At 38.7% G+C, this 21,229-nt stretch overlaps 1 protein-coding gene across 1 annotated transcript in view; it reads right to left on the bottom strand.

Moving 5' to 3' along the window:
* Positions 1-2,785: 2,785 nt before the first annotated feature.
* LOC107713836 (sterol regulatory element-binding protein cleavage-activating protein-like) overlaps positions 2,786-21,229 on the bottom strand; it is a 23,826-nt gene continuing 5,382 nt past the window's right edge. The window contains exons 2-24 of the mRNA XM_016519468.1: positions 20,327-20,527; positions 18,446-18,566; positions 16,301-16,458; positions 15,970-16,178; positions 15,771-15,876; positions 15,427-15,599; positions 13,189-13,315; positions 12,502-12,614; positions 11,961-12,055; positions 11,755-11,853; positions 11,392-11,604; positions 9,805-10,169; positions 9,538-9,684; positions 7,472-7,673; positions 7,272-7,387; positions 6,901-7,093; positions 6,125-6,433; positions 5,944-6,029; positions 5,758-5,840; positions 5,230-5,396; positions 4,839-4,919; positions 3,741-3,947; positions 2,786-3,634 (exon numbers count right to left, since the gene is read on the bottom strand). Coding sequence (XP_016374954.1) covers positions 3,389-3,634; positions 3,741-3,947; positions 4,839-4,919; positions 5,230-5,396; positions 5,758-5,840; positions 5,944-6,029; positions 6,125-6,433; positions 6,901-7,093; positions 7,272-7,387; positions 7,472-7,673; positions 9,538-9,684; positions 9,805-10,169; positions 11,392-11,604; positions 11,755-11,853; positions 11,961-12,055; positions 12,502-12,614; positions 13,189-13,315; positions 15,427-15,599; positions 15,771-15,876; positions 15,970-16,178; positions 16,301-16,458; positions 18,446-18,566; positions 20,327-20,448 — 3,738 coding nt within the window. The 5' untranslated portion in view covers positions 20,449-20,527 and the 3' untranslated portion in view covers positions 2,786-3,388. The remainder of the gene's footprint in view (positions 3,635-3,740; positions 3,948-4,838; positions 4,920-5,229; positions 5,397-5,757; positions 5,841-5,943; positions 6,030-6,124; positions 6,434-6,900; positions 7,094-7,271; positions 7,388-7,471; positions 7,674-9,537; positions 9,685-9,804; positions 10,170-11,391; positions 11,605-11,754; positions 11,854-11,960; positions 12,056-12,501; positions 12,615-13,188; positions 13,316-15,426; positions 15,600-15,770; positions 15,877-15,969; positions 16,179-16,300; positions 16,459-18,445; positions 18,567-20,326; positions 20,528-21,229) is intronic.

The raw sequence follows: 21,229 nt of genomic DNA, 5'->3' as shown, positions 1-21,229 counted from the left end.
AATGATGTTGATAGATTGTTATATTTAACCCAGAATATAACTTTAATACCAGAAGTTTAACAGATGAGGACAAAGAAAAAGAAATACCTTTGTATGAAAGCCTTTTTATTTGCGAATTAGTACAAAGTCCCCCCCCGTTAAAAATAAAACAAAGCATTAGTTACATCCTCTACTGTCTGGTACACTGTGTAGTGTATTTGGAAAAGACAGAGAAGAGGGCAGAGCAAGCCCCCAAAAAAAGACAAAATATTTACACCCAGTCTCTCTCTGCCCCCTCCCAATCTTAAGAAACAGTGCAACATTCAGGCATTTCACATCACTTTAAACATCCCCCACCCCATTTCTACTTCAGCAGCAGTAAGATACAGCAAGTTGAGAGCAGTATTTCACTTCAATACCACATGCATCGATCCTGTCTAGGAATGTGCTCCTCTGGGAAGGGTGAGCGAACAGTAAAATCAACACAATGGAGCTTGGAGCTATTTCACTCCTCACAATAAAACTGCTGCCATAGTATGTGGCAGCAACCCTGCCATCAAGTAAATGATGCTTTTCAGTATGGTCACGGAAATGATTATAAATAAATCATTGTCTTCTCAGCACTCTGTCCTCATGGGGTTAATGCTTAATCTCATTAAATGACACCCTAAAAACACGATGGTAAAAAAGTTAACCACTCATAAATAATTCAGGACTATTCCCATCTGCTAGCCGTACATTTGTTCTTGAGTGATAAATGGCCATACATCACATCATGGTGAAAATGATTGCTTTTTCATGTTTAAACAGATTTGAGCATCCTTGCTCTACACACAACAGTCGCACAGTCTGTAAGACCAGTTGGTCTTATGAAAGTTCAGCCATATCAATGCCACAATCACAAACCCACTGAAAAATGCACATACATATATATAAAAAAAAAAATAGTAGTACAATTATTTTGACCAATGCTACTACATGGTTTCAAGCGTGTAGTTTATAAAATTAACTAACTGAACACCAGTTCTCTCACCAACATTATTAACTAATATTTACATTCATAAAACATGGCTAATAACTCACTGAGTCATGTGCATTTCTATTGACTTGATAAGATGGAAAATCATTTTCCGCAACCAAAAAACTGGTTTCAATGGTTTTGGGGACTGTAGTTATGTTTTTGCAAAAATTAAACGAATAGGGGGAATTAATAAAACAAAAATCTGTGATAAGAAATGGAGCAATTCAAATAGGGCCCTTGCACTGCAGTGCTCGGGCCCTTTTAATGAGAGCAAACTCCTTAAAGTTTAAAGCATCGATTTTCAAATTGATAAGATTTAAAGTGCAGCAAAAAGACTCATTTGCATTGAAAATGGGGACACTTTTGGTATATTTTCTTACCCAACCATAAATCAAAAAAAAAAAAAAAAGTGTCATTGGAATGCACATTCGGACAAACCTGTGTGTAGAAAATGTTGTAAATGAAGCATATTTAAGTCTCTGCTACTGTCTAATGAAACTAAAGAAGTCTCTAAGTGCATTTTAATATTTCAATTTCAGTTCTCACAAATGTGTGCATTTGTCCTGAAAGATAACCACACAATTGGTTGACTGATATGGCTATATGAAAAATAGGCCAAACCAATGCACACATTAGTGTGGCTTCTGCAGGACTGGATTGGATATACTAATGTTTTAATCATACACACATTTACAAACAGGGCCCAAATATCCAGTAACAACTAATGGTCAACAATCTCAGTGAAACCTGTAAACTGCTCATGACTCTACAACAAAAACACATTTTAACACAGGAAAATAAGAAAATATACACATCTAGTAATAAAAAGCAGCCCTGTCCATCACTTTTCAGCACAGAGAGGCATCAAACTCCATCAAAGGTTTTCATCATTTAGATGCATTTATAATGACTTTGGGTGATTCGTACTGACAGCTTAGCTAAAAACACACCTGACATACAGGTGCTGTAGAAATGAACCATATTAAATGTTCATTCAATATTTCAGTCCAAGAAACAGATATGACATCATAGCATGTGCCAAGGAACTGATTTTTCATGTGTTTAAGGCAGGACTGGAATGAGAATGGCTCCCTTTCTCTTTTCTCTAGATACCCCATCTTGCTGCCTGGCGTCTGTCAGTAACTGACTTAATATGATCATATTATTACAGTGTAAGTTAGTCAAAGGTTTTCTTGCATATTATAATTTATGACCACATCTCCACTTTAACTTATCTATATGCCAAGTTTCATACAAATTGTTAGAAATTTCACTAATAAATAATTGATTTCAATATTAAAAAGAGATCCCCCCCCCTTACCCCAGAGATTCAGACGTATACAGTATGCATCTTACAAACACAACCACTCACAGAAACACAGAATCCAGTTCATAATTCACCCCAAAATCAAAAGAAAATAAGAAATGACATAAACTGAGGTCACTTTAAAGATCATAAACATTATTTGCATTGCGACATTATTTTTGTGACAATTAGGCACCCCCTCCAAAATTCTCTAGCCTGAAAATATAAATGTATGAAAAGAAAAAAACAAATATATAAACTTTAAAAAAGGCATTGCTGTGATTGCTTGTGAGTAATAAAAATCATCCATCATTTATTTGTTTTCTATTTTCTAAATAAACAAATTCAGTATAACAAATACTGTCATAATGTAAATATACTTACAGTTGTACTAAAAAAAAAAGGATTAAAGTACATTTTCTTTAATATAGTATTTTTTACATATCAAATTATATATATATATATTTTGATTATGGGGTGCAACATAACCTGAACACTTCTGAAGATTCAAACACTCAAAGATAAGTTGCACACAAAAAAACACACTCCTGTCAGCAGGAAATATCTATGCCTTTCTTCAACCACCTCTTGTTCCTCCTCTCCTTCTGCAAACATATTATTGTGAACTCTCTCACCTCTAGCTGTCACACAGTTGAGAGTTTCTGTACTGGGCGGCCTGGCATTCTCACCGTGAGCTTGTTACCACTCACATACACACAAACAGACATCTTAAGGCAGGCCAAGTGAGCCACCTATCACTGTCAGCAGCTATTGTACTAGCCTCATGTAATTCTGTCCGGATTCATACACAGAATATTCTGTATGGTGTTCTACCAATGCTCCAATGGAGCGTCAGAGGCCTGCTTAACACCAAACAATCAGGTTTTGCATTTACATCCTGTTCGGATGTGGTAGAAAGTGGCCACTCCCTCCCTATTAAGTGTAGGGTGGTACACGAGAGGACACGAGAAACGTCATTCATGTCTGCAATGAACTTGCAGTGATACAGGTTAAAGGGCGAGTGCTTTTGTGCCGGCCGCTCTGAAAATTCCCTAAATCTGTGGGCTGGTGTTTGTGTGTGTTCAATCCAACTTCTCCAGAACAGAGGGCACGTAGACTAGGCTGAGCTCATTACCAAAGTCACAGACTATGGCGGCATTGTCCAGAACCAGGAGCTGCCTGACGCTCTGACCTTCACTGCTCTGGCCCAGGTACACCGTCTGCAGAAGGTCCCCGTAGTTCAGGTCCCAAAATGACACGCAACCTTGTCCTCCCGTCACCAGCAGGCTTTCAGAAATCACCCCTAGACTGGCCCCACAGCCCACCTCCTGAAACAGAGAGAAAGACATAAGAGATATTATTTCATTAATAACAAATCACAATATGCTGATTTGTTGATGAAATCCTGCAGTCCTAATTCTCATAATCGCACACCTGTTGTATGGAGTACAGCTTTATGCCTGTGCTACGGTCCCAAATGCAAATGAGGTCATCCAACCCACTGCTAATGATACAGGAAGTTGTGCAAACCAATGAGGTGACATCACCACGGTGACCGTACACGTGGCTCACTCGGCTGCCTGTTAGGACGTCCCACACGCAGATGGTGCCGTCCTGGCCCCCACTGGCTAGAACCATGGTCTACAACATAACACAAAAAAAAAATTTGTGATGGGACAATTTTTTATTTGCCAAAGTAAATGTAATTATTTGTACAGACTACAGAGACAATCTCCATCCATCTATTCATCTATCTATCCACCCATCTATCCAACTAACCATCTATCTATCTTTGTCTACCTATCCATCCATCCATCCATCCATCCATGCGTCCATCCAACCGTTCATCCATCTATCTATCTGTCTGTCTGTCTACCATGTGTTCAGTTAATTCACAAATATTGTAAATCAGAAATATGAATGGCAAAATTGCAGGTGTATATTTGTGATCTAGTGATGTGATTCTGACCTGGTCTATGTATATGGCAGTTATACCACCTGAGTGGCCCTGCAGGGTGAAGAGGCAACAAGAATCTTCCAAACGATACACCTATAAAAGAAAAATAGTTGAAAAAACACCCAACTAAAGCATGAGTTAACTGTAGGCTTGCACAAAACCTGTGCTCACAGGAAGCTCTGCAGATTTCCAGAATCTGAACTCACACAGTTCCACACAACAACCTTATATTTGCATTACATTTTTTATATCTAATAATGCCTTCAATAACCAAACTGTTGCATTATCTGCCCTATTTAAGATATTTTACCACTTTTTAAAACATTCTAATGAATTCTGAAGATTTCTACATGCTTGATGTGTGTGTGTGTGTGTGTGTGTGTGTGTGTCATATGGTCCTTACCCTGACTGTATGGTCCTGGCTGCCGGTGACCACTCTGCCAGCGGCAGCTTTGAGCACAGTTATCTGTCTGTCTGTCTACCATGTGTTCAGTTAATTCACAAATATTGTAAATCAGAAATATGAATGGCAAAATTGCAGGTGTATATTTGTGATCTAGTGATGTGATTCTGACCTGGTCTATGTATATGGCAGTTATACCACCTGAGTGGCCCTGCAGGGTGAAGAGGCAACAAGAATCTTCCAAACGATACACCTATAAAAGAAAAATAGTTGAAAAAACACCCAACTAAAGCATGAGTTAACTGTAGGCTTGCACAAAACCTGTGCTCACAGGAAGCTCTGCAGATTTCCAGAATCTGAACTCACACAGTTCCACACAACAACCTTATATTTGCATTACATTTTTTATATCTAATAATGCCTTCAATAACCAAACTGTTGCATTATCTGCCCTATTTAAGATATTTTACCACTTTTTAAAACATTCTAATGAATTCTGAAGATTTCTACATGCTTGATGTGTGTGTGTGTGTGTGTGTGTGTGTGTGTCATATGGTCCTTGCCCTGACTGTATGGTCCTGGCTGCCGGTGACCACTCTGCCAGCGGCAGCTTTGAGCACAGTGATGGGCTTCTGGTGGGCACACTGCACTGAGCGCGTCAGCTGACAGCTGATCACATCCTCGCTGCTGTAACAGGGGGAAGGGGGCAGACTGCCTCGGCCTGGAGGTCCTAACACACAAAATCAGGAAAAATGCTTAAAATGCCTCTTTATTTTGGTGCTCCACTTTCTCCTGTGAGTAACTGTCAGTGTTTATCTTCCTGTTTTTAGGGTTTCCATGCTTTCTGATCCAATGAATTTCCATGACTTTTCCTGTTGGTTTTGATTACTTGATCAGTATTTTTGAAAATCATTTTATAGAAATCACACTCAGAAAATAGACAAAAATTCTAGCTGAAAAAAAAACAAAAAAAACAATTATATTCAAAATAAAAATGATCACTTTCATTATTTCATTTATTTGAATGACATTTCCAGGGCGTCATTTTTTCAAAGTTTATATCCTTTTTTGATTATTTTGACATGACTCACCGCGATACTGCAGCAACCCAAGAGGCTTGGTGATCTCCACTGTGAAGAAATCCAGTGAGCCATTTAAACGAGCTGCCACAATTCTGCAATTGAAAATATCCCCATTAGCAGGAAAACATAAGTCCGGTGGTTGGGCGTGAAATGAGTGTGGCTTATATATGAGCTTCACGTTGTTATGAAATGCACCTGTTATTGAGAAAAGCCAAGGCAGTGATTCCAGATACTCCATCTTCATTACTGCACCGTAATGATCCCTCTACTGCATCCCACAGCTGATAGAACAGCAAGAAGCAAGAAAATAAGGACATCATATTAATCACATTGATAAATCAATGTTATCCTTATAAAAGCCCTCTCTTTCTCTCACCTCCAGTTTGCCACTGCTGCGGCCCGTGGCAATGAGGTTACCCCTCAGCTCCATGGCCCACACTGAACTGTCCCAGTCGCCATTATTCTGTGGGGGGAGCTCTGGGGGTAAAACAGGCTGGTCCCCGAGGCTACGTCGCCTTTGTTGTGAAGCTGGAGGAGAAGGTGGGAAGGCAAGTGTTGGTGAGGTCTCATGCTCCTGGTATGCTTTCTCCACCAATCCCCCGAAATCAAAGCCAGAGCTGCTTAAAGTCTGAGATGGGGGCAAAGACCCAAAGTTGGTGTCGATGAGAGGGGTGAGGTCCGGCTGGTCCCCAAACAGGGCAGGGCGTGCAGGGGTGGTCCTCCTCCTTATTGGGAAAATATCTACATCTGGTCGTCCCACAGCTCCTCCTCCTGGTTCCCGAAAGTCTGCCCCCAAGAGGCTCTCGGCCTCACAAGCACCTATGTGATCCCAGCCATCACGGTGCTCCCAACAACCACTGCTGCTGCTCCTGCGCAGACTAACAGTGGATACACATACGTAAAAATACAAATAATGAATACATATTTAAAAAAATACTAGAATATATACTGTATTTTAAGTATACAACAGCGTATACATATTTTTTTAATATTACATTTATTAGGGGCCATACAGTGGGTGCAGGTCTGTTTAATTGAGTTTATACATTTCCTTACCCATTGTTGGGTATGACAGTAAGACAGTCTCCTGTCTGTGCGTCCCACACACGGATCTGTCTCGCCAGACAACAGCTGGCCAGCAGCGTCCGGCTGGTCCCCAAACAGGGCAGGGCGTGCAGGGGTGGTCCTCCTCCTTATTGGGAAAATATCTACATCTGGTCGTCCCACAGCTCCTCCTCCTGGTTCCCGAAAGTCTGCCCCCAAGAGGCTCTCGGCCTCACAAGCACCTATGTGATCCCAGCCATCACGGTGCTCCCAACAACCACTGCTGCTGCTCCTGCGCAGACTAACAGTGGATACACATACGTAAAAATACAAATAATGAATACATATTTAAAAAAATACTAGAATATATACTGTATTTTAAGTATACAACAGCGTATACATATTTTTTTAATATTACATTTATTAGGGGCCATACAGTGGGTGCAGGTCTGTTTAATTGAGTTTATACATTTCCTTACCCATTGTTGGGTATGACAGTAAGACAGTCTCCTGTCTGTGCGTCCCACACACGGATCTGTCTCGCCAGACAACAGCTGGCCAGCAGCATGCCATCACTGGCCAGACACTCAATGTCCTGGGAAGAGATGCCAAAGGTAATTTTATAAATCTCAGAGTGCATTTATGGAAACATGTCAGTGCATGTCAATTCGATTCTCACCATGCTGTGGCCTCTCAGCAGCAGAGGGGAAATTTCACTGATTGGCGGCGAGTAGCCGTACTCGTCGCAGGGCAGGTCTCCACGGCGACGGCGACCATGGGGCACTCCATTCTGCCCATAGTTCCGAGGGCAGAGCACACGATACAGACAGAAGAGTAAGAGAACTAACACCACACCGGCGAAAAGTCCAAGAGCTGCCACCCTGAACAAACACACACATTACAATAAATTATGTCAAATAAAATAATAAAAAAGCCATTAGTCCAAACAATGCCAGAAGGGAGAGTGTTTGAGAAACCTGACATTAAACACTCCTTATTTTTTTCCAAATCTGTGTGGTTCCCTACTGACACAGACACTACACACTTCACCTTTAATGAATGGGTCAATCAATCAATTTAAAGTTGGCAAATGAGCATGAGCCCCAGCAAAACAAGTCTCTCTTGAAATTCCAGTCCACCCACCTCCAGGAATGGGAACTCAAAGGTTAGCATTACATGCAGAAAGTTGAACAACATCTGAGCACGTGCACATACTCTTGATCTGTCCTCACAGGGTAAATACAGCACAGAAAACAAGAAACGCAGGCAGGGGGCCAAAGGAAGAATTAGGAGCAGGGCCAAATTTTAAAGCAAACTGACCTACATCCAACTGATGTGTATCTAACAACCATAATGGCATCATAGATAAGAATGGGACCTTGGAACAATGACCTTGAACACCACAAGCTGAGTGTGTTTAATTGTGAATGAGAGAGACTATTGTTTGTCTCTGCAGTCAGATATTTGGATCTCCAGTGTGTGCTAGTATGAGATATGAATGAGCACTCATAGTTAATCAGTGACAGTTTTTCCATGTATAAATGAAGAATACAAGTGTTTCTTTAAAATAATATTTTGACCATGAGGTTTAAATCCTTGACATTTGTTCACAGAAAGACCACAAAGGAAAGAGGTAATAAATTTTTTCTGAGAAAAGTAATTGAGCAACTTACAGATTACCAATGAATGACTACTGTCTGATCTATAAATACACCAAGGTGAACAAAAGAACAAAAAAATTCCATTCTTATTCTTACAACCCTCTGGTGAACACCCAAATAGCGTAGGTGTTTTATGACAGAGTTTTTTATTTATTGTAACACGACAAGGTTGGTAGAATTTGTTTCTGCGGTGTCACTTACAATTCTTATTGTAAGTTAAGTTACAACTAGAATTACACAATAAAAAAGGGTATTAGTTTACATTTTCTTAATGGGCAATATATTTGCCCACTGAAATTTTTGAGGGCAATATGAATATTAAAAAAATTAAAACAATGCAATACCATAATGTATAGCATGCTATACATTTATGTCATGCTTCAATCCTATAGTAAATTCATAAAAAAAATAAAACACAAAAAGTTTTGGGGTCAGTATAATTAATACTTTTACTCAGCAAGGATGTATTTAATTGATCCAAAGTGACAGTAAAGTTACAAAAATTATATTTCTAATAAATACGGATCATTTGAATTTTCTATTCATCCTATCATGGTTTCCACAAAAATATTAAGCAGCTCAATTGTTTCCAACACTGATAGTAAGAAATGTTATGTGGGGACCAAATTAGCATATCAGAATGATTTCTGAAGAATCATCTGACACTGAAGACTGGAGTAATGGCTGATGAAAATCCTGCTTTACCATCACAACAATAAATTACATTTCAAAATATTATTATAATTTAAAATAACCGATTAGTATTTTAACATATTTCTCAAAATTAATGTTTTTACAGTATTTTTGGTGAAATAAATGCAGCTTTGATGAACATAAGAGACTTCTCATAAACATTAAAAGAAATCCTACAGACCCCAAACTTTTAAATGAAATCAAATAAATAAATAAAATTAAATAAACAAAAACAATAGGAAAGTAGTAATGTGTCTTTGTGGCTTCATTTCTTAAACATCTGGTGCATTGTTGCCCATGCTATGGTTAATTTATTATAATAATTCAAACTGAATTAGTGACATTTATAAAAGCAGGTAGAACACCCAAACAGCTGAAGTGTGACACTGACTTGTAGAGTGTGAGGTCTGCCTGTAGATCGGAGGTCTTGATGCTGGGAGGAGGAGCGTGGTGTGTATCCTGGGGATGGCGTGTGTCTATGGCCTCTTGTGGGCTTAGATGGAGCGTGACTGGGATGACTGGAAGAATGCTGATGTACCTGAGGGCAACAGACAGGGGCATAAGTATGTTACACAAAAGACAAAATAAGATTTTAGAAATAAGAAATAAGAAAGGGTCAAAACCCTATCATCTATCAAGAAATGAGAGAGTAGCCCACCTCTTTGCAAGAGTGATATTGTAATAGCTAAAGAGTGCGGGCCAGTGGCGGAAAGAAAGCCGCCTCCATAGCTCCTCATCCTCAGGGCCCCAAGTGATCTGGGGGCTGGACACAGGGACAACTTCTGGGCGGGCTGCTCGGTGACCCTGGGATTGGTTTTCGGGTAGAGGAGTGGGTTCAGGGGCAGGAAGCACGCTCAGTGTACTGGTTGGGTCTCTACCAGGAAACACTGGAGCAACGCCCAGGTGAGGAGGAAGCCCCGCCTCCCCAAGAGGGCTCTGCTCTGACACCTGAGCAGCAAGCAAAGTCCTCAGACCAGCAGGGTCCGTGTAGACCAAGATCCCAATCCAGATCACAGTGCCAACCTATTAAATAAATGGACAACACATTCAGATAAAATGAAACATGCTTTTATGCTTTCTTTCTTTTCTTTTTTTTTTTTTTTACATTTATTTAATTTAGACTGTTCAAAAGTTTGGGTTCAATAAGACTTTTAATGTTTTTAAAAGAAGTCTCTTTGCTTACAAAGGCTACATTTATTTGATTAATAATACAGCAAAAACAGAAATCTTGTTAAATATCATTACACCTTAAAATAACTGTTTTCTATTTTAATATTTTAAAAAGTAATTTACTCCTGTGATGCAAAGCTGAATTTTCAGCAGCCATTACTACAGCCTTATTATTGATAATAATGTTTCTTTTTATTATCAATTTTGAAAACAGTTGTACTGCTTAATCAACCCTCTACATTGCGAGTAAATCACTCGCAAATGCGACTAAATCTTACTCTGGGCGACTAAATAATGTCTAACATTAGCCATTGGCTAATAAATTCTTAGATTTTACACGCCAGTATGTGTGTGAGAGGCGTTCAACACAGATTTTCACTCGATAAACACGCTGACTGAGCGCTTGAGAGTTTCACTCTCCGTCAAACGATCTGTACTATTTGGATGCGCTCAATAGATCATGTCATGTACTCAATGGATGCACAGTATGTAGCACGCAGCGCACCTGTATTTGACGTACCGTAAACTAGTGTGAAGGTGCACGACTCGCCTTTTACTTTTGAAATTGTAAAAATGCAGAAAGTTTTCTGTGAGGGGTAGGGGTGGGTTTAGGTTAAAAAGAGTATAACCATCTGTATATAAAAACAATAGAAGTCTATGTAATGTCCCCATTTAGATAGCTATGTAAACGTGTGTGTGTGTGTGTGTGTGTGTGTGTGTGTAAAATAGTATATCAGTCTGGCGAGTTAACAAAAAAAATGTACTAGCCAATGGCGATTATATTGCCAAGGTGTGCGTAGAGGGTTGTTAATATTTTTCAGGATTCTTAGATGGATAGGAAGTTCAAAAGAACAGAATTTATTTGAAATAGAAATATTCTGGAACATTATAAATGTCTTTATGGAACTGTTACTTTATCAATTTAATGCTGACATGGATGAATAAAAGTATTAATTTCTTTAAATTATTTATTTAAAGATTAAAGGCCATTATTAATTATTTATTCTTAATATTGCAATTGTGATTGGCGCTGGCTACCAGCTCAAAATGAATCTTTGAAGGGTGTAATTTTTACCATGATGATTCTCTGTGCCAGGCGAGTGCGGGCTAGGAAGTACACCACCCTGAGCCTCTTGGGCAAGCGGAGGTTCCGGAACGCAGGAGCCTGCAGGGTGATGGTGTGAGGAGAAGGGCGGGGTGGCGGAGGCGTCTCTCGTGGACGTAAAGGGCCTGGTTTAGGTGGAGGCATCCCCGCTTCAGCTGGGAGACGCCTGTTCAGGTCAGCCAACTGTTTATATAGAGACGTGAGAGTTGGGGAAGGCGAAACAATAAAAATTAACATTCCAGATACTCAAATGAAGCAATGAATGACTCATGTATTTCTTGCGGAACTGTAAAATAAATTTTCCAGAATGTTCTCTGTGTGGGTGGTTCGCACCTCCATGCGGCGGATGTCAATAGACAGCACAGTGGTGAAGAAAAACATCTGCAGGAAGAAGTCGGACACCAGACCGACCACAGCAAACAGACAGAACTCCTACACACATAAGAAAAAGGGGGGAGTGTAAAGTGTTTGCAACCGGGAAACTGTACAACTACCACCAAAAGCAGATAATATATTTGAGTTATTTACAAGAGCTTCACCTGAATTGCTGGCACAAATGTGAAATATCCAATGAGGATTATGCACAGTTCAGTGGCCATATTCTTCATGATGGACCAGCTCTCATTGCTTAGACCTTAAGACAGAACCAAAAAGAAGAAAATACAGAGCTTTGCCAGAGTAGGTGACATTTAATTTGGTCTAATTTTCCCATCCCATACTTTCAAAAAATTTCAAACTGCACAAGAGGTTGCTAAGGACTTTATGGAAAAAGATTTATTTTTTTTATTTTTTTAGGTCTGTGAAAGTTACCTACAATAAATAAAATGTTCAAAGCAGTATTTTTCAAAAATATGTAGCAATTTTGACATTCTATATTTTTATATATAGTTTTTAAACCTAATCTGCAAATAGTTTAGTGGTAAAAAATAAATTTATATATTATAAAAAACTTTATAAGTGTCACTACACAACAGTAAGACTAAATGCTTAGTACTGAATGGGCTGTACTTCTATTAAAAAAAGGACAGAAAAATTCAGTGCACATATTTTAACAGTGCAGATGATTGCATCATCTCTGACCTTGAGCAATACGCAGCTTGACTTCAAGGTCGACAGGCGTTGAAACAACAGACTTGGTGAGGACAAGGACATTTTCCAAACCAATTACCACCACAAGGTAAGGGAAGATTTCCCTGCAGAACAGCAGCAGACAAAACAAATAACCCTTTGAAAATCAAACAAAACTAACCAGAAAGAAAATTGTTTAAATAATGTCTGATGTGAAAAAAATATGCTACTGTGAGGAATTTACGTGAGGAACGTGAGGAGCTAGCTCATTATTGATGATAAAATCTTAACAGAAAAATTCACTCTAGCGTTCTGTCATTAGCTGAAGACTTGACTTTCTGTAGCCCTGTTGTATCTTGGATCAACATGGAGTACACATGTGGCCTAGATAGTGTGTATGTACTGACTGTAGCCTGTCCTAGTGAACCAAGTAAAATTTGTTTGGACAGCTTGAGCTCCATACATAAAACCTTATAGGCTGGCGAACAACTATCCCTGCCCACTCAAACACTTCCTGGCAATATAATTCCCCTAAACTGCTATCATTATTATTGACGTCTGGTTATACATCAACCTGCTCAGAGATCAAACAGTGACATTTTAATTCCTGAGGGATTAAGTCTATAGAAGCCCTGTGATACTGATGCACAGAATCATTCTAATGGTATGAATGAAGGTGTGATTTGGCTGAGCTCCTACCCTCCGTTCAGCGTGGGCGTCAGGCCAAACAAGGTGCAGAGTCCCACAGACATGAGCAGAGAGCTGAGAACAGTCACCACAGCAGCCAGCGCCAAGCCCCATTTGGATTTCACCATGTCAATCTTTCCTGTGAAGTGAGAGGCAGGGATTATCAGAATTATTTTTGTCAAGACCATTTTACAAAAAACGTAATTGAACTCTTGAACATCCATACAAAATGCTGCTGGAAAGAGGGTATGTGAATTCTTGATGCTGAACGTGCTGTTCTGAGGATAATCACCGGGCCAGACTGAAACAACCTTTGGCGAAAGCTCAGTCAGGAACCAAACAGCTATGTTAATCTGAAAGCTTTCTGCTGCCAATTTACTGCTTTTCCCAGAGGCACCTGGAAAAATGTCCAGTTTCATCACTCTGTCATGTTACTTCCTAATAATTTTAGAAATCTATGGAATGATTAATAGAGAAAGAACAGTAGAGAGAGCAGCAGAAAACACTATGAATATTCCCATTTCTGGCAAGCACTATATCTACAATCATTTTGACTGTGCCATTCCCATGAATATAAGAGTAATGGACACAAATCAAGGCTCAATAATTTTACACTAGCATAATTCACTACAGAATTTACAACAATTTTCAATACATCACACAAAACCAAATGTTTTCGAGACATAAACAGAGATGTGTGCATATAATCATCCAACATAAGAATATAAGCACTGTTGATAGTTCTGGCAAGTGGCCCAAAACTCTCTTACACTGGTTTGTTGATCTGTGCAAATATCTTCACCGTGAAGGTTATAGAAACTAAATGCTATCAGATCAGATACTTCCTGAAAATATGTGGCCCTTTAAATAAAATATTTCTGGAATCTTCTACAAACATGTTAAGAGAACATCACTGATATTGTTTCAAAATCACAGACACAGTATGATACTCTGTTCTAACTCCAAAGGTCAGAATGTACAGCTGCAACACATTATAGTCCACAACCAGGAAGTTTGTAACACAAAACCAGGAAAAAATACGATCGGCCTCGGAGAACACCCGGCCGTTATCAGTCAGTCAGCGCTGTGCGTGTGTTGTTTTGTAACTTTCAACTTGTAAAATTAGGATGAGAAAAGTGTGAGTCTAATTTGAAATAAGGTGGAAAAAAAACAAACAAAAAAAAAACACGAGCGACGTCATCAGAGGCAGGGTGGGCGGAGTTAATGCACACGCACGGTGATAATGGATACCTTCATGAGTGATGTGAGTTATTATTGATTAAAAAAAAAATAATATTATGAATGAACCGTCTTGTTGTTATATCTAAAATTTTTGCTCAGACTCGGCTCAGAGAGCACAGAGATGATAGCAAATAAGTAAAGCTAACGTCAGCAGCCATGGCACTGGACGAACAATCGTTATTATAATCCAAATGGGCAAACGGTCTAAATTATTATGCAAGTTGACCTCGGTTCAGTGTAGCGCATTTACGGGTCTCTTCGGGTTCGGGTACGAATTTTTGGACCCGTGTAGACCTCTACACTACAGTTCAAAAGTTTGGTGTTTGGTAATATTTCTCAAGCTATACACATACATATTTATTTATTTATATCAAAAATACAGTAATTTCATGAAATATTATTACACTTTAAAATATTTTTAATTTGAATATATTAAAAAAATATGTATATTTTTTAAGATTAGCAAATCTTCAAAATTTGAAGATTAGATTAGCAAAGCTAAATTTTAGCAGCATTTATTTGATCAAAAATACATTAGAAATAATTTTGAAAAATATATTAATATAGAAAACAGTTATTTTAAATTGCAATAAAATAAGTTATTTTAAAATGTAATTTATGCCAATGCTTAATTTTCAGCAGCCATTACTCCCGTCTTCAGTGTCACATGATTCTTCAGAAATCATTCAAATATCATTCAGATATGCTGATTTGGAGCTCAAAAACATTTCTTATTATTATTCATATTAATGTTGAAACTGTTGTGCCGATTTATATTTTTCTGGAATTAATGATAATTTTTTTTCAGGATTCTTTAATGAAAGTCAAAAAGACCAGCATTTATTTGAAATAGAAATAATTTTTAATATGATAAAAGTCTTTACTCTCATTTTAATGATCGATTTAAAGCATCCTTGCTAAATAAAATGATTAATTCCCTAAAAAAATTTGTACTGACCAGGAACAAGAAAATGAATGACAAAGAAAATGTATAGAGATGACACTTACTGGTGGAGAAGTAGATATAAGCAAAGAGGATGATGTAGGTGGTGACTAGAGGGATGAGCTCAGCGATGCCTATCTCCTCTTTGAAATGGACGTGCACCATGTGGTCTTCCCGCAGAGTGCAGTTCGCTGAAGGATGAAGCTGTTTCAGACGGGCTCGAAGACTGGCTACAAACCTGTCCAAAATCACACACACACACACACAGAGGAGATGTTAAACATTTTTGGAAACTATGATTGGTTCGCTACAAACAATATTAGAACCAAAACTAGATTTTTACAATATCTAGAAAATGTAACGCCTGTCTTTTAAACCACAATTAATTCCAAATATTACAAAGGCTGACCTTGCATCATAGGAGCTTAGTGCAATTGTGATGGTGTATGTCACCACTCTCTTCTTGTTGTACAGGCTTACACCCGTCTGCTTCCCTGGGACACCAAAGAGTAAATCTAAAAATCAAAAATGGGGCCAGTGAGTGCACAGGTTGAGTGGGTAACTTTTAATTTGAGCAGAGATTAAATTGCATTTAAGCAGATTCCTGCCTTTCAGAGTGGCTGAAGTATGAAGGCCTTTGGGTTCATGTTGGTGGACTGTCTTCAGGAGGTCTGGATCTGCGTCAAACAGGTCACGCCGATTCTGCCAATAGTTGCCAGGGGATACCAGCAGGCAGCCATGCTCTGGAAGGACTGCCTGCATGCGCCGCAACCCTGGCAACAGGTCCGTCACCTGCAAGCACAGCGCCTCCAAACTTCTAAGAGAGACGTGAGGAAAAATGGAAAGAATGAGGTTGAGAAATGTGTGGTAGCAAGCACGAACATAAATGGTTTGAAATCAATCAGCATAAGCTAATAAGTCAGGGTGGGAATCTTAGACCTGTCTGTGTAAACGTGGTTTCTGATCTCCTCCAGAACACTGAAAACGCGCCCAAGGGGAGAGCGGAACACGTCCACAGGAACCAGACTGTTGTCCCATGGTGATACCGCTGCCTTGACCAAGACCTGCTGGATGTAGGCCACCGGAGGACCCTGATACTGCAAGAAAAGCAGCATTTTTAGATTAATAGTATCAGGTCTTCAAAAGAATCTAGACTTTAAAATTTTTTTAGTGGTGCTTGACCAAGTTAATTCCATGATGCTGAAGTGTTGCAGGTGGTTGTTTGCTGGCCACAAGTGTAGATGTAACTTTTCATTGCAAGGCAATGGGAATTTTTTTGAATGGTCTTTGTCCACCAGGTGAAATTGTCTTTTTAGGTCTGATAGATAAGAAAAGTAACAATACACCTTTTTTCAACATGATTCGATGCCTTATTCATGTCTGTAACAGTGTAGGACAAGCTGCACATCGAGCATTTGCAAGGTTTACAATCTCTAACCAATGCCTGCCTTGGCAACAAGCCAACAATTCCACAGAAAGGCAACATACTTCAAAATTTTTATATTGTAAACTACCATTCAAACGTTTGGTGTCGGTAAGATTTTTTTTTTTTTTTGGATTTTTTTTTAATGTTCACCAAGGCTGTATTTATTTAAATAATAAAGTAAAAACAATTTTTACAATTTTTAACTGCAGTGTCACATGATCCTTCAGGAATCATTCTGATATGCTTATTTGGTGCTCCAGTAATATTTACTATTTATTATTAATGTTGAAAACAATTGTGCTGCTTAATATTTTTGTGGAAACCATGATACATTGTTTTCAAGATTGTTTGGATATTCTAAGCATAATAATATTAATTTATTTCAAAATAAAATGTAAAAAAATTGTACAGAACTGAAATTTGTATATCGTTGTATATCAGGGGTCGGCAACCTACGTGGCACGCGTGCCAACAGCGGCACGCAGAGGGATAACCGCTGGCAAGCGAGCAATAGGGAAAACTGCATACTGACGTACATTTTGAGGTAATAACTTCTCATAGTCACACAGCCTGTTAGGAGCTATAAATACTATTAAAGTGTGAGAATTAACTTGCGCTAGTCTACGGATGCGCACGTGACCGCTGCACATACTAGGCGCTTCAGATCAAAGCCTCAGTGGTCTAACAGCGCTCGTCAATGTCAAAATGACAGAGATGGCCAATCAAATCAAAGTAGGCGGGGTTTACTGTTCACAGAAGCAGAGCGCGAAGTGTCAGTTTAACGTTAAAGAGAGCGAAGATGAAGCTACAAATCATTTAATATTAGTCAACTTTTAACAATACGTTTTACGATAGAAATATTAAATGACCGACAGCTATATTCAGTGATGCAAACTACTCGATTTTTTTTCTCAAATATGGCCATTTTGAGAGAGAGAGAGAGAGAGAGAGAGAGAGATGTATAAATTGTCTGCGTCTCTCTCTCTCTCTACAAACAATGAAGCTGAGTTTAGTTACTTAAAGGGGTCATATGATGCGATTTCAAGTTTTCCTTTCTCTTTGGAGTGTTACAAGCTGTTTGTGCATAGATAAGATCCCTGAAGTTGCAAAGACTAAAGTCTCAAAACCAAAGAGATATTCTTTATCAAAGTTAAGACTCTGCCACGCCCCCCTTTAAACAGCGAATTGACCCCCCTCGTTGCTGAGAAATATAATGTAGCAATTCAGTGTCGATTAATAAAAGTGGTGTGTGTGTGTGCGCGCGCATCAATTAAAGCAGCGCATTAATATAGAACGGTGATTAAACTGAACGGTTTTAATGCATTGGCCTTGTCACACATACAGTGGTGTTCAGTACGGTCACACTGTATATCTGTTATTCAAGAAACTTTTGAAGTTTAAAAAACTATTTATGAAAAATATCTTCAGAAACCATTTTCATGAAAATCAAAAAGGCCTATTGTTTTTTATTGTATCTTTTAAAAATGTTTATGTATAAACATAAACATAATCTATATAAACATAATCTATACAGAATGCGTTAAAAAAGGGGGGGGGGGTATTGGCACAGTGGTTAACCAGAAAAATTTTAAATGGCACGTCATGCCGAAAAGGTTGCCGACCCCTGTTGTATATCAAACAAAAGCATTTAATTTTACCCAATCAGGGCGCTCAGACAGGTCACCCGGAGACTCATGGGATGGGATCGAGTAATCTCGTACTCCAGTGGTGAACTCGACAGGCCCTGTTCCTGGCAGAGGCAGCTTCAGCAGAGGGTAACTGTAAAAGAAAGCATAGTTAAAGCATGGAACAATAAATCAATCTTTTTTTCAAATTCAAACTGCATTCCTAAAAAGACACGGTACCTCCAAATGGAGGAATGCCCTTCTCATGATGAAGAGCCCATACAAGGTCCATAAAACAAATCATATATGAATGAAAAGGGTGATAAGTATGCAAAGTGTTGTTTTTGCATTTTACTGACAGTTTTATAGCATTCAATCAGTCAGTCACAGGTGCAGCAAGAGTGAACTTAAAATGTAAAACTTCACCAGGAGGGAGCACAGATCAGTATGATTAACTTGTCATCTGTGATATCCTCAGGCAAGCTCTGCGAAAGCGAAGGATAGTAAAAACAAGAATTTTACACTTTCTAGGAAAAATGATTGCTCAAAACCCACAATACTGCCTGCAGTACAAACAATGGAGGGCTGGTAAACTCTCCAGATGGATGATCAAACCAACTCCTACTTTTCACAAAAGGAACATCTGATACTCCCCTTTAAAGTGCTTGAAAAGCCCTGAATATCCCCCACCCACAACAGCAGTGTTAAAGAGAGGAGCACAGACTGAGGAGAATACGGTTTAAAACACATGACACTGCTGACATCAGTGAAAACAGAAGGCTGTTGTGTAAAATACATTACACCTGGAATCTCTTGAGTGTGCTTTCCTTAACATGACTCATCCTCCTTTCATGGCTTAAATAAGCCTGTTTTAATGAAGAAGCGTTTTATAAAGGATGACCAAATCAAACTAAATATTCCTTTCAGGTAAGAGTCTTAAATGGATAAATTTTTTGCCTATTGTTTTACTTATTTTTCTTAAACTGGCAACCATGAGCACACACTTTCTCTGCAATGAGAATTTAAAATGATGAGAATGAGAATATAAAAATCAATTACTATATGAAAACACCTGCAAACATGTAAGGAACTTGGAGATGATGAATTTTGTAGGCCAAAACTTAGAAACGAGTTAGCATTTTAGCATATTTTAGAACCAGGGTGATGCTAACTTCTTCAAAAATACATCACTGCAGCACATAGAAGACGTTCATTGTAAGTGCATTAATGTACATACAAACTGAGGGACAAATCAATATAATTTTGTGTGGTTTTGTGTGCTTCATTTGTGTTCAATTCAGTATAATCTTTTATTATCTGTCTTGAGGCTGAGTCAAGCTATTCTGTGTAACTGCCCAGTACCTTCTCTTCTCTATCTGAGAAAGAACACAGATGTCCGTAGTGGCAAGTAGTTGCCACCTTCACAAAGCCTACTTCTGTTCCTCCAGGCAGCTGTAGACACTGGGCTGTTCTCTGAGAGAAATGTTCACACACTCGCTCTTTTCCGCATGGATTTTGCCCCTTTTTTGAAGCATCAGAGATTTAATTCACATTTTGCTGACGGAGGATAAAAGAAAAGCGTTTCCTCCAGCTCAGTTCTCCACTTTTGTGTTTGTGCTACACAGTCTTCATGGCACAATCTTGCTTTCGAATCAAACTGTGCAAAACAATCGACCACAAGCCAACTTCCTTCCTTTGTTGCCCTCTCTCACCCTTTTACACCCGAAAACATCCCACTCACAGATTTGTACAGATAAGCTGCTTTTCCTAACCCACAGAAGTACATAAAGTACTTCAACCTTGAGAGAAGCCATCAGAGCTGTGGCCTAGTGGCCATTGTGTCCCTGATTAGTTTAAATCTCGCTCCAATCCCATTACTTCCTGTTTGAATCAATATTATGACTGCAGACTCACCAGCAGGTCAGGATGCTGGCAGATGTGAAGAGAATGATGGGAACTGGGTAGGAGGCGCATAGCAGGCCGTGCCGGTAGAAGGCGGCCGAGATGTTCTGCCGAAGCCGCTCTCTCACCATCATCCTGGGGGGAGGGGTCAGCTGATGGCCATCGAGTCTGCGTGTGCGGCCAGGGCAAGGGCACCGGCGGGCATCCAGGGATCTGCGCATACAAGCATGTACATAACTACTCTTGGATCTCATTCATTGTGATGTGAAGGATGTGTTTTTTCCTCTTACTGATAAAACCCAAAAGCTTTTTTATCACTTTAGAGCACATTGTGCATATTAAAAGCATTATCTTTATGCTTATATATATATATATATATATATATATATATATAGTAGATTATGGCAAGCTTTATTGCTATTCATCACAAACAGTACAAAAACATTCACATGCCAACATAAAACTTATGTATTATGATTCTGACATGACACGAGCCAGCAAATGATACATAAAACCAAGCAGAAGCACTTAACAAGATTCAATTCATCAACATTAAATTATTATTTTATTAAATTCATTAAATTAATTACCATATACAACATTTTATAGCATTTATTAATTACGTTAATGTTAATGTATAAATACATTATTGATCATTGGTGCTTTAAATAAAAAACTAACTTGAATGAATACAACATAAATGCATTAGTATATGTACACTACCAAAAAAAATTCTTTTTGAAAGAAATTAAAATTTGTGACCCTGGACCACAAAACCAGTCATAAGGGTCAATTTTTTGAAATTGAGATTTATACATCATCTGAAAGCTGAATAAATAAGCTTTCCATTGATGTATGGTTTGTATTATAGGACAATATTTGGCTGAGATACAACTATTTGAAAATCTGGAATCT

Source organism: Sinocyclocheilus rhinocerous, unplaced genomic scaffold, assembly GCF_001515625.1.
Source record: "Sinocyclocheilus rhinocerous isolate Xijiao unplaced genomic scaffold, SAMN03320098_v1.1 scaffold779, whole genome shotgun sequence".
NCBI lineage: Eukaryota > Metazoa > Chordata > Actinopteri > Cypriniformes > Cyprinidae > Sinocyclocheilus > Sinocyclocheilus rhinocerous.
The sequence above is the reverse complement of the archived record's forward strand: the minus strand, read 5'-3'. Positions and strand labels throughout refer to the sequence as shown.